We start from the raw sequence: 14,522 nt of genomic DNA, 5'->3' as shown, positions 1-14,522 counted from the left end.
CAAGTATACGCCACCATAAAAGTGAATTTTTTGCGCGCGAGAATTATACTTGATGGCGCCCACATTCAGTCATTCAGTAGCGCAGTACCAATATCTCTTCCATATCCATATCGCTCTCCCCATCTCCCGCATCTCCCCATCTCCCGCATCTGTCGCAGTGTGGATTTTATGGCCCCGGCTGGAGGTCAGTAGCACATGCCCCACGCTTCCAGAGGTGAGCCATTTCGAGGGGAGCGGGGCAAGACATTGACATTGTCATCATTCGACTTTTATGGCGCCTTTAAAAATGTATCTCGAAATTGTTGCCATCGCTGGAGCGAAGATGGCGAAATGCGAGCTGAGTAGCAAGTGGAGGAAGTGATATCGAAGGCGGGATAACGAATTTTAAACACCCTACAATTTTTATAAAAAAAGTGTCATTCTCTATAAATGGATGGCATTCGCCTTCGTTTTCAGTGTTACTCAAATGATCTTCTTTAAAGGTGTTTCTATATGTTAAGTAAACGAAGTTCTTAAAAAAGATCATCCTCTCTCATAAAGTTCAGAGACCCTTTCGCAAAATAGTAGTGTATGCACGCGAAATGAAAAATGAAAAACTGAAAGATTTTTGTGTGCTGTTCACTTTGGCTTTCGCCCATTTGCTCTTCGGCTCTGCCTTTGGCAATATGTTTACACTGGGGAATGCGAAAACAATAAATCGGAAAAACAGCGAAAAGAATTTCCTAATTAATGAGCTCGAGGGTCGAGGCGTTCGTAATATCCTGAGAAATATAAGTTTGAACAACAAATTAGCCGTGGCCCAAGTAGATCGACCACCCGGCCGCTGGAAAAGTCCAATTCAACGCAGGAAAAGCGCCAAAATAATGCTGAGAAAAATGAGAAAAAATTGGAAAGCGAACCCTGTTGAGTCATTTGCATGTGTGGGTTGTCTGGCGGACGGGACAGGAACCGGATATCCACATGCCGGAATTACGAGCGTCGGACATGCAACCGAAAAGAACTATACATATATGAAAATATATAGGGGAGTGCTGGTTAGAAATGGGCGTAGCACGACTCTATTTGGTCACCCCGATTGGGCTATTGACTTTGCCCCCGTAGCCTGATGTTCTTTTTTCTGGATTTTAATTAGCCAAATTAAATTCGCATGCAAACAAAACACAGCCGTGAATGAAAATCGATTTAGCGCTGCCGACTTTCCACATTAATTTCCATTATAATGGAGAGAGGTGGCCGCTCCGCTGGGAGGGTAAACAAATTGAAACGAATTCATTCATCAGGTGACCTCAACTAATGAGCCGGCATGCCAAAGCAAATATAGCAGGAAAACCGCACACAGGTGGAAAGTCTGGAAAATTTAAATTAAATTGTGCGGTAAATCCAATATTTGGCCTATATTTACGCTTGCTTATGAATTTATTTATCAACTTGTAAGTGGGTAACTGATTACAAAGAACTAATCAAGTTCTTTCTGATTACGTAGAGAGCTCTTTCAAGAATTCTATGGCTTATCACAAGCGCAACATTCCTCAAACACCCTTGATGAGCAAGTTGGTGCAATCATCGAGAAATGAAGCGAGTATGAGAATAATATAAATGCGCAGGTCATAAAGAATGTCGCGAGTTTCTGAGGCAAGACAGTGGAAAGCTCCACACACTCCCATTGGCGCCCACTAATTGCATTATCTGGCTGACTCAATTTGGTATTGTGTGCTCTATACATAGATGATTGTATATATCATATACATATATATCGCTTATCTTTCGCTATGCGCCTTTAATGAGATTTCCATTTAGGAAAGAGCCCAACCAAGAATGGGATCTTTATTAGATTAAAATGCGGTGATTGGTGGGAATGGCAAAGGCAAATATTATATAATAAATTGTATACCGCTGGCTAAGCAAATATTTTATCATAAATTGTATATCTGGTTTACTTAGCAAACATTGTATCATAATTTGTGTCTCTCTCCCTCCTAAGCGATTTCACTTATTTCTCTTGCTGCTCGTTGCGCAAATATTTAACCAGACAATTTATCATATTCTTGTTATAAATATGTTTAGCACCTAAACCAAATAGAAAATACTTGAATAATAATAATTTTATCGTAACATTGTTATACATTGTTGTCTATACAAATTCAACTCAGTCACATATACTCCTTTATAAGTCATATTTTTATAAAAATATATTACGATATGTATCTCTTTGTTGACTCAATATCTATTTGCTGGCAGTTCAATATACCCTTATCTCTCTCAGCAAACTTTCATTTTTCCTTCAGTGGTCATTAACTCAAAGTACTTGGCCATAAAACTGAAACTAATGGCCATAACTCACTTAGGTAAGCTCCCAGCGGGACGGGCAAACTAGAGCAACAGGAATCGGACGTCCCGCGGGCGCGTGATGAGTGCTCACTGTACGGCGCACTCTCATTACAAAGTGCGTGACCTAGCCCAACAAAATGTAAAAAGTCATTTGCTCAGCGGGAATGGCTATCAGTTTGATGCCTGACACTATTACACAAAGTCGAAGAACTTGAGCTGAAGATGATTCATCGCTGGATAAGTACAAATATCCGAGAAAATAAAGCATAGCCATTTGTTAGTCAAATGATTTTGAAATCATACCACACACACACACACACAATGGCAAACAGACTCTGCACACAGACACACACACTGATGTGCGGCAGGAATGCAATGGGAAAACAAACAGGAAAAAGGTAATCGACCTCGTCGTGGAAAATGAATTGCACAAGCTGTAAGGAAACGAAACACTCAAACGAAACTGGTTTCAAAAATATATAGAAATTAATAAAAATATAAATATATATATGCCTAATTAATAATTATAGAAAGCTAGCTTGGTTTGCAATTTAAAGCCGAAATTGTTAAACATTTAGAAGTAGAAGAATTTTAAAAACAATGCATGCCGCATGAACTGGAAGAGAGAAAAGCAGAAGGATATACCGAGAGAGCGAAGAGAAAGGAAAACAAAGGGAACGCAGTGAAGAGGAGAACGAGAGAGGTGCAGAGAAACGGCGAAAGGGAAAGAGAGCCGCCCAATGGCAGGCAACACTTTTCGCAGCCGTCAACGCTGCGTATGCGTAATGTGAGCGAACAGTCAACAGAAAGTGGAATGGCGGAAAATTAAACTTTGCTGCACGCCCCTGTCTGCCCCCCTTTTATATTTGTTTCTTTTTTTTTGTAGAATTCCACCCCAGCCCCTCTGTCCCCCATTTTTCGACAGCTCCAACGACTTCCTGACGTGCAGGCGAGCGCAATTTATGGCGTGGCATTGCGTATTGCTTGGAAAAAGGGGGTGGAAATGGAGCAGGGGCGCCTCCCCAAGGGGGGTCACAATAAGGCAACACCCTGCAGACGGACACTGGCGTATTCTTTTCTAGGCTAGACCACATAATCATTAATATTCATCACCTTAAATGGCTGTTTTTCGTGGGATGTACACATATTCTAGACTGTCTGCTCCTTGGTTTTAGGAATAAAAACTTATTTTGGTTAAAGCTTCCTAAAAATAAGTAATATTTATTAAATCAACTTTAGTTCCCTTTTTCTTCCCTTTGTGCAAAGATAAAATCTTAAAACAAACTTGGGGCAACGCTGCGTATTAGTAATGGCTTTTCACCCACTTTTCATTTTCTTTGCATGTCCTTAATTAAAAGTTAGAAAAACTGAGGGAATCACCCTGTTTTCACAGACATGCATAAATTAAACTGCATGTTTGGCCAGGGAAAAGTGGGCGGGAAAAGTTCAACCGTGTTTAATTTGCCTTCTTACACTTTTCCTCTCTTTTTAGTCCTAATGCACTCGCATGTTGCATTTGCACAGAAATTTTCTTTTTTCCTTTTCGTGTTTTTCCTTTTTGGGAACGAAAATATTTTTGTTTCGCTTTTGTCGGCTTTGTTCGTCGGCGAATTGAAGGAAAATACAAGAGGAGAATGTTTTCCTTTTTCCGCTTTATTTTGTTTTTCTTTTCTTTTTTTTTTTGCTGCTGGTTCATTTGGTTTGTTGTTTGTTTTATGATTATGTGGGCGGCACTGACGAAGCGTTCTCCCCTTACCCGAATTTCCTTTTGTTTTTGTTGTTTTGCTCGGTCAATTTAAATTGCATTTATTCAAATTTCGCTGACAGTGCTGGCCGTTTGCAAAGAATGCAATGACTGAGCGAAAAACTATAAGCTGCGGTTTCATTAAGGAAATGGGAAAAGTTGGCAGGTGGCTACCACAAAACTAAGTAAGTACGAGGTCGGGAAACAAACTAAAAACCTCAGAAAACTAAATCTTGCTTATAAAAATTAAATTCTGGCTTTGAATCAGCTGTTCTGCAAGTGCTATCCCTCCAATATATATTTCGAGATAGAAAACGGGCTGTGGAAACGGTTTGATGCCATTAAAATTGACTAATTGGGTGATTTAATATTTGCGATTAAGTAACGTATTTTCACAAGCCTGTCCTCGTATTTAACTGTGAAAATATGGAAATTCTGTTATGAACCGGTTGCAATCGCCTCAAATATGACTAATTGTGACAAATAACACAGTAATGTTCTGGTAAAGTACTTTTGACCAAGGCAATTTCACATGTCGTAAGCTGGAGACAAACTTTAAAGACAGTAGAAATCATCAATCAACATCAGGATGTAAGCAATGTGACATTGCAAAACATCACCATTTCTTATAAATACATTTTCAAACTCCTATGAACTTCATAAACGTTATATTTCGACAATATTATCCACTTCCCACGGCCACACTCATTATCTCTTTCACATTTTCCGACTTTGTGGCAAGTGCATAGGTAAACAAAATTCCTTGACCAAATTTTCAATGAACACTTGAGTCCCATTCTAGACATTCCATTCCAATTCGCGGCTGATTGATGGGTGCAGCAGTTTATGAGAGGTTGTAGTTTAGTTCAGTAGTTTACAAAGACTTCCTCGTCGGCGTTTGTTTACCCTCGAATGGGCGGAACTTAGAGAATTGGCGATTTAGAGAACCGGCGTATAGCGGCCCATGTGACTCCGAAAATAAAAGCACAAAAAGCGAAAGGTAAACAGGGGAGGGGGGTCGCAATTTGTAGTAGTAGTTGGGTGCAATTACTTTTGCGTATCGTTAGTGGCCACTAAACTATTATTATGCACTATATGACGTAGACGGGGGTAAATTACGTATTAGTTATAAAGCACTTTACTCGCATAATTCTGCAGTAATATCTACGATTTCCTATACCGATTTTATTTGATTTTCGATTCGGTTGAGTGTTATTATTTTCTATATATTTTATTTTTATTTTTGTTTCGACGGACGCGACGAGAACGCGTTATAATGTTAACTGAACTGTATGAGAACTGAATCGAATGGAATCGGGTTTCCTATAAAAATGCCCCAGCGCAAAAAAACGCGAGAGAGCGGAAGAGAGCGACGAAGAGCGGGAATGGAGGAACGGGCGATAAAAGAGTAAGCTGCCCGCGCTCTTTGCGAAATCGAAATATAAAATAAACAAAAGCGCAAAACGTGCGCAGACTGTGCGAGAGAGAGAGGGCGCTAGCGATGTAACCGTATGCCGGTTGCAGCCTCCAGTGCGAGCGAAAGAAAGGGGTACACAGCCGGCCAGAAAGAGAGAGCGCCACCTCCAGATGCAAACGACAATAAAAAGCTTCAAAGTTAAGTCAACAAGGCAGCGCCATGAAAACTTAATAGTCATCAAAAAAGAAAACAAACTGGACGATAAATGTACGATAAATGCACGAGGCCGTGCTAATTATCAGCAGAACTCAAGATTGAGATGGAAAAATGAAGCCGAAAACGCTGGAGATCCAACAGTAGCAGTGCTTTATGGCCATTTAAGTGCCATGGCAAGTCTCTCAGGCATCCACACATTTTTCAGCCACAGTCTGCCCTTACTAAAACAGAACTAAATTTATAAAAAAAAAAATTGTTTTTAACTTTGTTATTTAAATTCTTTAAAACATTTACGCCCATATAAGTATTTAAGTATACTGAATAGTATGATGAAGTTTAAAAACGTTGAAAATCGAAGTTCCACTGTAACAGTCTGAGAATCTCATTCAGTTACTTGCGATAAACTTTTAGTAAAGTGCCGCAAGTGCTCAGAAAGATTTGAAAAGTGAAAAAGCAAACATGGATACATTTGCATATATGTTTATATGTATGTAAATATGTACATAAGTATGTACATTTACGGGTGTGCGTGGGTGACCCTTAACTAGGCGTTAACTGAGCTTAAATGGGCGTTAAGTGCTCCTAATTTATGGCTTATGTTGATGACGAAAACTAGTGGAAGAGTCAGGCGCAATGGTCACTTAAAAGTGATGGTTAATATTCATTTTGCAGTCCTTAAAGTCCCTACACAAGTACAAAGTCTACAGTACATTTTGTAAATATTTAAACAGACATAAATTCCCCTCTTAAAATTTAAAATATAAGTATAAACTTTACTGATTTCCTCACGCTTAGAAACTGCTTTAAACATGATAACATAGTTTGTGTTGCATACTTGGCAGCTGCATGTTAGAAAGATATGATGTTAGAAAGATGTAGATATCATGTAGAAATCGTGTAAAATAAGAGCATTTCAGTTTTGGTTTAATTAATATAACCATTTTTGCAATAATAAATCACTTGTTAAGTTTTTGATAATAAAATAAAAGAAGGAGACCATTGGCATGGTATTTTCTTGTTGCACCACCAAAATCTCATAAAAATCCCCAGAGCTCCACTCATTCATAATAATGAATACCCTTTAAGTTGAGTACATTTCTTGGGCGACACTCACCATTATTGTTGCTGATGGCGAATCGCTGCTGCAGCTGCTGTGCCAGCGCCTGGTGGTGCTGCGCCAGTGGTGTTAGGGGCGGTGGCGGCTGCCCCACCCCCAGTTGCTGGGGCGCCGACTGCGAGTGCGGCACACCGCCGCTGAGGGAAGACGTGTCCGAGGAACCGTCTCCGCCACCGCAACCGCCGCCACCCACAAGGCCATTGGCCATGGAATTCTGTGGATTCTGGTTCTGCCCGTTGAACTGCTGCACGGAGATCGAGTTGGGGAGTCCCTGGTTGAGCTGCTGCTGGGCGGCGGAGATGAGCGGATTGCCGGTGGTGGCATTTATGGAATTGTTGGCCTGGCTCATGGAATTATTGTGGACGGCTGAGTTGAGCAGGGATCCATTGGCGGTGGCTCCACTATTGCTGTTGTTGTAATACGACTCCTCGCCTGCAAGCGAAAAAGCAACAAAAATAGCACAGATAATCAATGTTCTGTTGTAAAAGAGTCTTTAGAAATAGCAGCTAGACTACTCTTTCCTTTTTATACAGAACACAGAAATGGCTAGACGTTCGTTTCATTCTAAACTTTTGTAATCTAAGAATGGGTCATTGTCCTTTTGCAAAAGGAGTTATTTAAAAACAAGAATATTGTTAATTTAGCTCCGGCAAAACATTTCAAACTATTGGGAGAGCTAAATCGAGTTCCTAAGGTTAATAACCTCCCCACCTCTCTTGAAAATCGACAGTTTTTTTTTAAATATTTAAGTAGTACCTAACAAAACACCGCTTCACTTGCGAACCCATTCATAAAAGCTTTATTTATGCTGTATATAGAGACAGCTTTCTGTTGGCGAAAGCCTTTCTCTGAGTGGCGCCATCTCTGGGCGAGTGGCGGCATAAAACTGCTTGCTTTTTGCCTGCCGCAAGCAGCTCAAAGTTGAGGTAGGTTCGGAGTTCTTGCTGCACAGCCCACCGCCCCTTCCCTTTCCTTTTCCCCCCACAATCTCATTTGAATGCATTTCGCGTTTTATTGTGGACGGCTGGTTCTTGTCTTGCTTCCCCTTGGATGCCTCATCAACTGGCCATGGGCATGGACAATTAGCCGCCACTGATTAATTGACATTTAGCGGAAAAGTCGCGACTTGGCGACGAGACAGCAACTCGTAAAGTCCGCTGACAAGGCGCCTCCTTGAAGTCCACGCCCCCCACTGCCGCCACATATTTCTCCTGTGCCTAGTACACTGGGCAAAATATTATTTATATTCTACAGCATCTTGGGTACAGCGTATGATGCGTTTCAAGCGCGAATTCTTCAGCATCTTTAGCTGAAACTCTTGAAGTTTCTGCGATTTTCTCTGTGTATTGCCGCATTTGCTTTCGTCTTTCACCACCAACACGGCCAATTGACGAGCTGCCTGTCACAGCGCAACTCAACTACGCAACTCAAGCGGAAGGAAGACGCTTCTTCTTTGGCAAGCAAACAATTTAGCAGAGTGCTAACCTGTCTAGTTACGCAGCTCGACTAGATGAGTGGGAAGGGGCTTTGAGGGGGGGCATATCACACTATAAGCCATGGCTATATCGTGCGTGGCTTATGGCCAATTTCCGTTATGCTTGCGCTTTGCTTGGCCTGCTCTTCTGGCTACTAAGCCGTAAGCAAAACTTGCCAGCAATTGGCAGGCAACAAAAAGTTTTGTTGCACATGGCAAATAAAAGAAGAAACTAAACATGGGAACAAATAAAACAAAAGAAATGGAGGGGGTCGCCAAAAGTTGTGCGAATAATCAGCAAGTTCATTTGTGCGGTTGGCACGCACTAAGAGATATCTATGCTTTTTTGTATTTCTGCTCGAGTTTGTTATTTATATAGCCACATTTGTTTTAGGTAAATACTACGTAAGAGTCTACTCTAATAAATGATATTTTTGATTCATTCAAACTAAAGGCTATTCTGTATATTTAAGGATCATATATTTGAAGAAACTCACCTGGTTCTGGAATATTGCCCAGGGGACTCTCTGGCATTAGAATCCCCTTTTGCACTAGCTCATCACGATTGGCACGCACAGAAATCTTACGCTCCAGTGCTATAAAAAATAAATCAAATCATTCAATTAATAATATAAATTCTATATTTTAATGCATCTGATTTACTTACATTTGGAGGCCGCCTCGAACTTCTCGCTCTTCTTTTTCCGTCGCCACTTCCACGGCTTGAAGAATCTGCCCAGGGCACTGAGTTTGCTCTTCCTCTCCAAAGGTGGCGTCCTGGTGCCCGAGCCCAAGCTATTTGTGCGTATGGCAGCTCCATTCTGTTTCTTAGCTGCAATCGAAAATGAAAACGAAACGGGGCAATTAGTAATTAGCATACATGGCAAACATTTCAATGCAAACGCTCTGCCGGAAACGGAAGCGGGCGTTCCCCCATTTTGGGCCACCGTTTATTAAATGGACGCATTCCACGCCCACTTTTACCGCTACTGCGGCGGAATGTAGTTTTTCGTATTTGCTTGCTGTGTAAAATATGTGCAAACTGCAGTTTCATACGGTTGTGCAATCATTAGCGAAATGCTTGGCAAGCTAGGAATTCAGTAATGCTTTTATTCACAACAAAGAAACACAAAATGCACTGGCAATGGTGCGTAAAATCCTATTACTCAGGTCATTAAAAGGGAGGATTTTAAACGATTTATTGTAAAAAATAGCAATGATTGCTCTTTAAATTAAGGTATAAATGATTTAAATTTGCAATGTGTATTATATCAATCTTTTCCTTTTGATCAAGCCCAAAAGATAAACTTGAAATTGAACGTAAAAGGCTTATAAATATATTCCCATTTTCGTCACTCAAGCGAATGAAGTTTCCCAGGGGCATCTCTTTATTTGTTTCTTCAACTGGACAAATATTTAAATTCCTTCTCTGCTATTTGAGGCTCCATGTCAGTTTGCATTGGGAAATCTCTTGCCCAAACAATTGATGCCGAGGAAATGGGAGAAACGCAGACCCGTCCGCAGTACACAACCAAAAGGATGAAGATAAGGTAAAGAAAAGTCAACAAAAAAACAAAAAAAAACAGCACTAGATATGTCGACTCATTCCGCAGTTGGACCGACCAATCCCACCCACTTTTCCCTGCTGCTGATGCTGCCTGCTTTTCCAGATAAGCTCGGGCATACAATGCGGAGCATAAAAAAAGACTACACCCACATGGTGAAAAACTTTGAAGTGCTGCCTGCATTGAAGCGTTGAAATTAGGCTACCTGAGAATACGAAAAAGAGGGGGACTTTAAGGTAAAAAACCGAAAAAAAAAATGAAAAAATGGGGGGTACCAACTGTAAAACTACTGCAAATGGGCTAACAACTATTTGGCTTCCTGATCTTCTTACCATAACTGGGCTTCTCTTTCGCAGCGACTGCTCCAATTGTGGTCAATTGTTGGTCAACAGCAGCAGCCAGTTACATAATAACAGCTGGAGGGAAAAGGGGAAGTGGAAAGGGGGAAAGAAGTCCAGCATCTTTAAGTTGCTTCTGGTTTGGCTTTGTGTATCTCGCAAATGTGTGTCACTTTGAGGGAATTACTTGGGCCAACAGCAGACGCCCCACAAAGAATAACAGCTAGGAAAATCTTCGGCTCATTTCGAATGGCGCCAACAAAGAGAAAGAGAGCGGGGGAAATGCGGAAAATACCCGGAAAATTGGGTGACAAATTCACATGGCGAGCATATTTATTTGGAAAGAAATTGTAACAGTCACTACTTAGTTCGTTGAACATAAAGACTGTGTATATCTTAGGATTTTGTTGGAATAACGTATATAACTTTAAAATGTATTCATTTAGTAATTGTTCGCAACTTAGCTGTAAAATCACTTTAATATTCAAGTCTCACAAAAATAAACTTATAATTGGTTTAATTCACACTCAAAGCAAACAACTTAATTAATTCTAGTGCCTTTCATTTGTTTTGTTATTTCTCTAAACTCATTAATTCATACGGCTGAGAAATAATATCGTGCACCTCGTGCATCTTCCCACACACAGCAGTTAATTAATTTCAAACTAATATGTTTTCCAGCCCAAAAGATTAGAAAATCAGCATACCCAACTGGCTGGTAAACAAATTACACATCATCAGAATCTCAGCACGAGACCAGAAATTGTTAAGGCGAAATGGCAATTTCGGATGCGTCTTCCCCAATTTCCGCGGCTTCTGCCCCTTTTTTTTATGGCCCAAAGGGAAAACCAAATACAAAATAAGGCAAATAATGTGTAAGCTATATGCAAAAAAGAAAACACAAAAATAAACAACGCAGTCGACGTTGTCGTCATTATAATATTTTTATTTCATTTTCGTTACACGATTTTCTGTGGGGAGAACCGGTTTTGGGAGCTTCGTTGACGTTTGAATGAATGCAGCAGCTTCCAAGATTTTGGCTTCGGAAAAAGCGTCAACGAATACAACAACCACAGCAACAACAAAGCCAGTGAAGGGCGCGGCAAAAGCAACAGCAACAATATCAAAAAAAAAACCAAACAGCAACAAAATCAAAAAAGTATTGCTATGCGAACGCGTGGAAAACGGGTTTTCGCGAAAGTTGTTGTCATTGTTCGCTTGTTGTTGCTCTTATTGTTTTCGCTGCTATTCTCGCTTGAGCGGCAGTTTTTTGTTACTATTACAGTAAAACTTTGATAAAATGAACTCTTTACAGATGGATAAATGTGACTTCTTCATAGGAATAACTTGAAATACTTATGTTGGTGCTTAAGTACCTATGATATTTTAGAGTTATCAAGATATTTATTTTCATGTATATACAGTATATTAATAGACTTCATATCCATTTTACCAGTAACCACTGTAGTTGGTTTCGAATTTTTCGGGGCGCCCGCCAGATTCGCTTGAGGCCAAAACCGAGACAGTTAAAGAGGCAGAGAGAAAAGCCAAGAAATATGGCTGACTCTTGCTGGAAAAATGTTTTCTTCTCATTGTTGTACGTATGTTACACGATGGCTGGAACCTCAAAAGGGGGAACCAAAGGGGGTACCAAAGGGAAAAACACGGTACTTGGGCAAAAAACAAGCCATAAACTGGCTGCCAGACGAGAGTCAAGGAGTAACAGTATGAAAACATCCATTCGATATGCGGATAAATTATTACGAACACACAAATTATGAATGCTCAAGCCGGATTTATGCAAAGGGCTCAAACGAATGGATTTTGCAGCTTAAAGAAGCTTGACTCCGGTTTTTAAACTTTAAAATAGCATATGTTCTTAAGTTGTATGGTACATCTACTTTTAACCTTTGCAGACCTCACATTCAAGACATTGCACGATCTATTGAAGGTGTACGAATTCCGTACCACGTAAAATGTCAATTGGCGTGTTCCACTTTAGAGCGCACTACTCGCTTATAAATAAACAAAAATAAAGTCGCTGATAACTACACCGCAAACACGATGAATAAATATATAAAAAAAAAATAAAACCGGGCAGCTAACAATAACATGGGGGAATTTATTTGCACAACGTGATGTGCTCAACAATTTGTTAAAATAACACAGAAAAGAAGAGCTGAGAAATAAACTTAAGTCGGGGATTTTAGGCACCAAACAAAGTCAAAGGTATATAAATTATTTCTACGACTTATCGCATGCAACACATTTTGTATTTGAGCCAACGAATAAATCACCGCAATAGCAAAAAGCAAAAGTGAGTGAAAAATCAGAGACTGGGACTGACACAACATGTCAAAGCTGAAATCCCACAAAAACCAACCAAAAGTTAATTACAACGAATAAAAGTTATGTATTGGCGGTGGGTGCGTGAGAAAAACGTGTTAATATAACCGAAAGCATCTGTTAATGTAATTTTTGTATCCACCATAATGTACTTACATATGCACATTATACTAACAAATGATTTCGCATACCTTGCTGATAATTTTAAAGCATAAAAATGATAATTTTTAAGACCTAATTGAAATCACGGACTCATCTCTAGCTGAGTGAGAGAAAAAAGCATGGCCCAAATGTCAGACAGGTTGAAGCCTTTGGCGAAGAGTGAAACACTTGCAGAGAAAAGAAAAAGTGTAACAAATTGTGTGAAAAAATGGCAATTTTCTCTAATTTGCACCGCATGCTAATTTTTGTATAAAATAGATATTCGGTGTGGCTTGTTTTTTTTTTTGGGATCTTTTGCTTTTTTTTTGAAGGTTATTCGGCGCTAATTGAAGCCAGGCAACGGCAATTACAAATGAATTGAACGCACAGAGCGTCGCTGGCAATTTGTGGGCCCGGTCTAATGTCGATTTGATGGCAATATGAAGCCTGAAATTAAATGTAATCGTGTGCAATCGAATTGGCAAGTGAAAGGGGCTCAGTTCAGTTCAGCGGGGAGGGATAGGTCACGCCTGGTGGCACGTTGAGGTATCGAAAAAGCATCGGTGGAACACACACACAAGCAGAGCCAGTCAGTCTCAAATGCACATGCACAAAATTTTAAAATCACATTACGTATACGCAACGTTGCGCAGCAAAGGCAAAACAGGGCGGGGTGTATTGATTTGAAATTTGTTTATTTTTGTATATGTTTCGTGAATGAACCGAAGCATTGAGGCAAAGCGGCGCAGTCATCGGCAATGACAAAATCCGAATCACTTTACATCGCCCCTAGATAGTTGTTGACATTGAGCAGAGTGACGGCTAAATTACTGTGGACACTGTATAGAGTTACTGATTATAAAGATCTCGAAAAATAGCAGAGCTCTGACTTTATTAATGGAATTTTGGAATGAGTTCATCATTTAATCCAAAGTGCTTATAACTTATATATAAAACTTCAAACTAAAATATTAGATCTCCGACTTTATTAATGGAATTTTGGAACAATGAATTTGTTTATTCCGAGTGACTTGCTTCATCATCTTTTAATTCAAAGTGCTTAAATATTTCTAAATAACTTTGTCATTCCCCTAACATCCTGCTTAAGTTCCTAATAACATCTTTCACCTGCCATTCGAGATTTATTGTTTTCCAATTCCAATAAGTATTCACCTGAACCCAGACATTCAAAGTTGCAGCTAATTGTATGCCGTTGCAGGCACAATTCCCATTATTTCCCGGCAAATTGCCGGCGTCTGTGTCAAAGTCAATTATGAAAGCAATTTCAGAACTGATTCCCGGCTTCTCTGTTTCGCTGCTTCTCTGCTTCTCCATTTCTCTATGTTTCGCCGTATTTCTCCCAACACGAGAGGAGCGCACGTAATTGGTCGAAATTCGTGTGGCTAACAATCGTTCAAATTAAACGGAGAAGGAGACTTTATGAATAATGGAATGGCAATGAATCATGCGACGATCGAACGATTGAACAATAACAAATTGCACATTAAATGCTTGGCCATAAATCGTTGAAGACTCTGCAGCTGCCTCCTATTTGTTATACTCTCTTTTTTCCAGCTTTAATCAAAACCCTCATACGCCCCGTTGGACATTTATAAAATGCACGCGGCTAATTGCATTGACATTTGACATCTTCCGAAGGGCTTTATAAATAGATATGAACATCGTCATCGGCTTAATTGACTCGTGTGGTGGAGATGAAATTGAAAAATCTCAAGGGTAGAGTCTCAAATGTCCACATAACACACTTTGAAAACTTTATTCCGTTGTTCATTCATATTTATTTATATATGGTTCAATGCCCTTTCGTCTACAAAA

At 39.9% G+C, this 14,522-nt stretch overlaps 1 protein-coding gene across 10 annotated transcripts in view; it reads right to left on the bottom strand.

The window, feature by feature from the left end:
- LOC122618010 (protein nutcracker) overlaps positions 1-14,522 on the bottom strand; it is a 94,585-nt gene that overhangs the window by 45,973 nt on the left and 34,090 nt on the right. For 7 of the 10 annotated variants that reach the window (XM_043794127.1, XM_043794128.1, XM_043794121.1 and 4 more), the window contains exons 3-5: positions 8,964-9,128; positions 8,794-8,892; positions 6,820-7,254 (exon numbers count right to left, since the gene is read on the bottom strand). In XM_043794127.1, the coding sequence (XP_043650062.1) occupies positions 6,820-7,254; positions 8,794-8,892; positions 8,964-9,128 (699 nt within the window). Of the gene's footprint in view, positions 1-5,123; positions 5,338-6,819; positions 7,255-8,793; positions 8,893-8,963; positions 9,129-14,522 lie in introns of those variants that run through there. The other 3 variants (XM_043794132.1, XM_043794131.1, XM_043794133.1) reach the window with 3 other exon arrangements.

This window comes from Drosophila teissieri, chromosome 3L (genome assembly GCF_016746235.2).
Source record: "Drosophila teissieri strain GT53w chromosome 3L, Prin_Dtei_1.1, whole genome shotgun sequence".
Classification (NCBI taxonomy): domain Eukaryota; kingdom Metazoa; phylum Arthropoda; class Insecta; order Diptera; family Drosophilidae; genus Drosophila; species Drosophila teissieri.
Note: the sequence above shows the minus strand (reverse complement) of the source record. Positions and strands in the feature narration are given on the sequence as shown.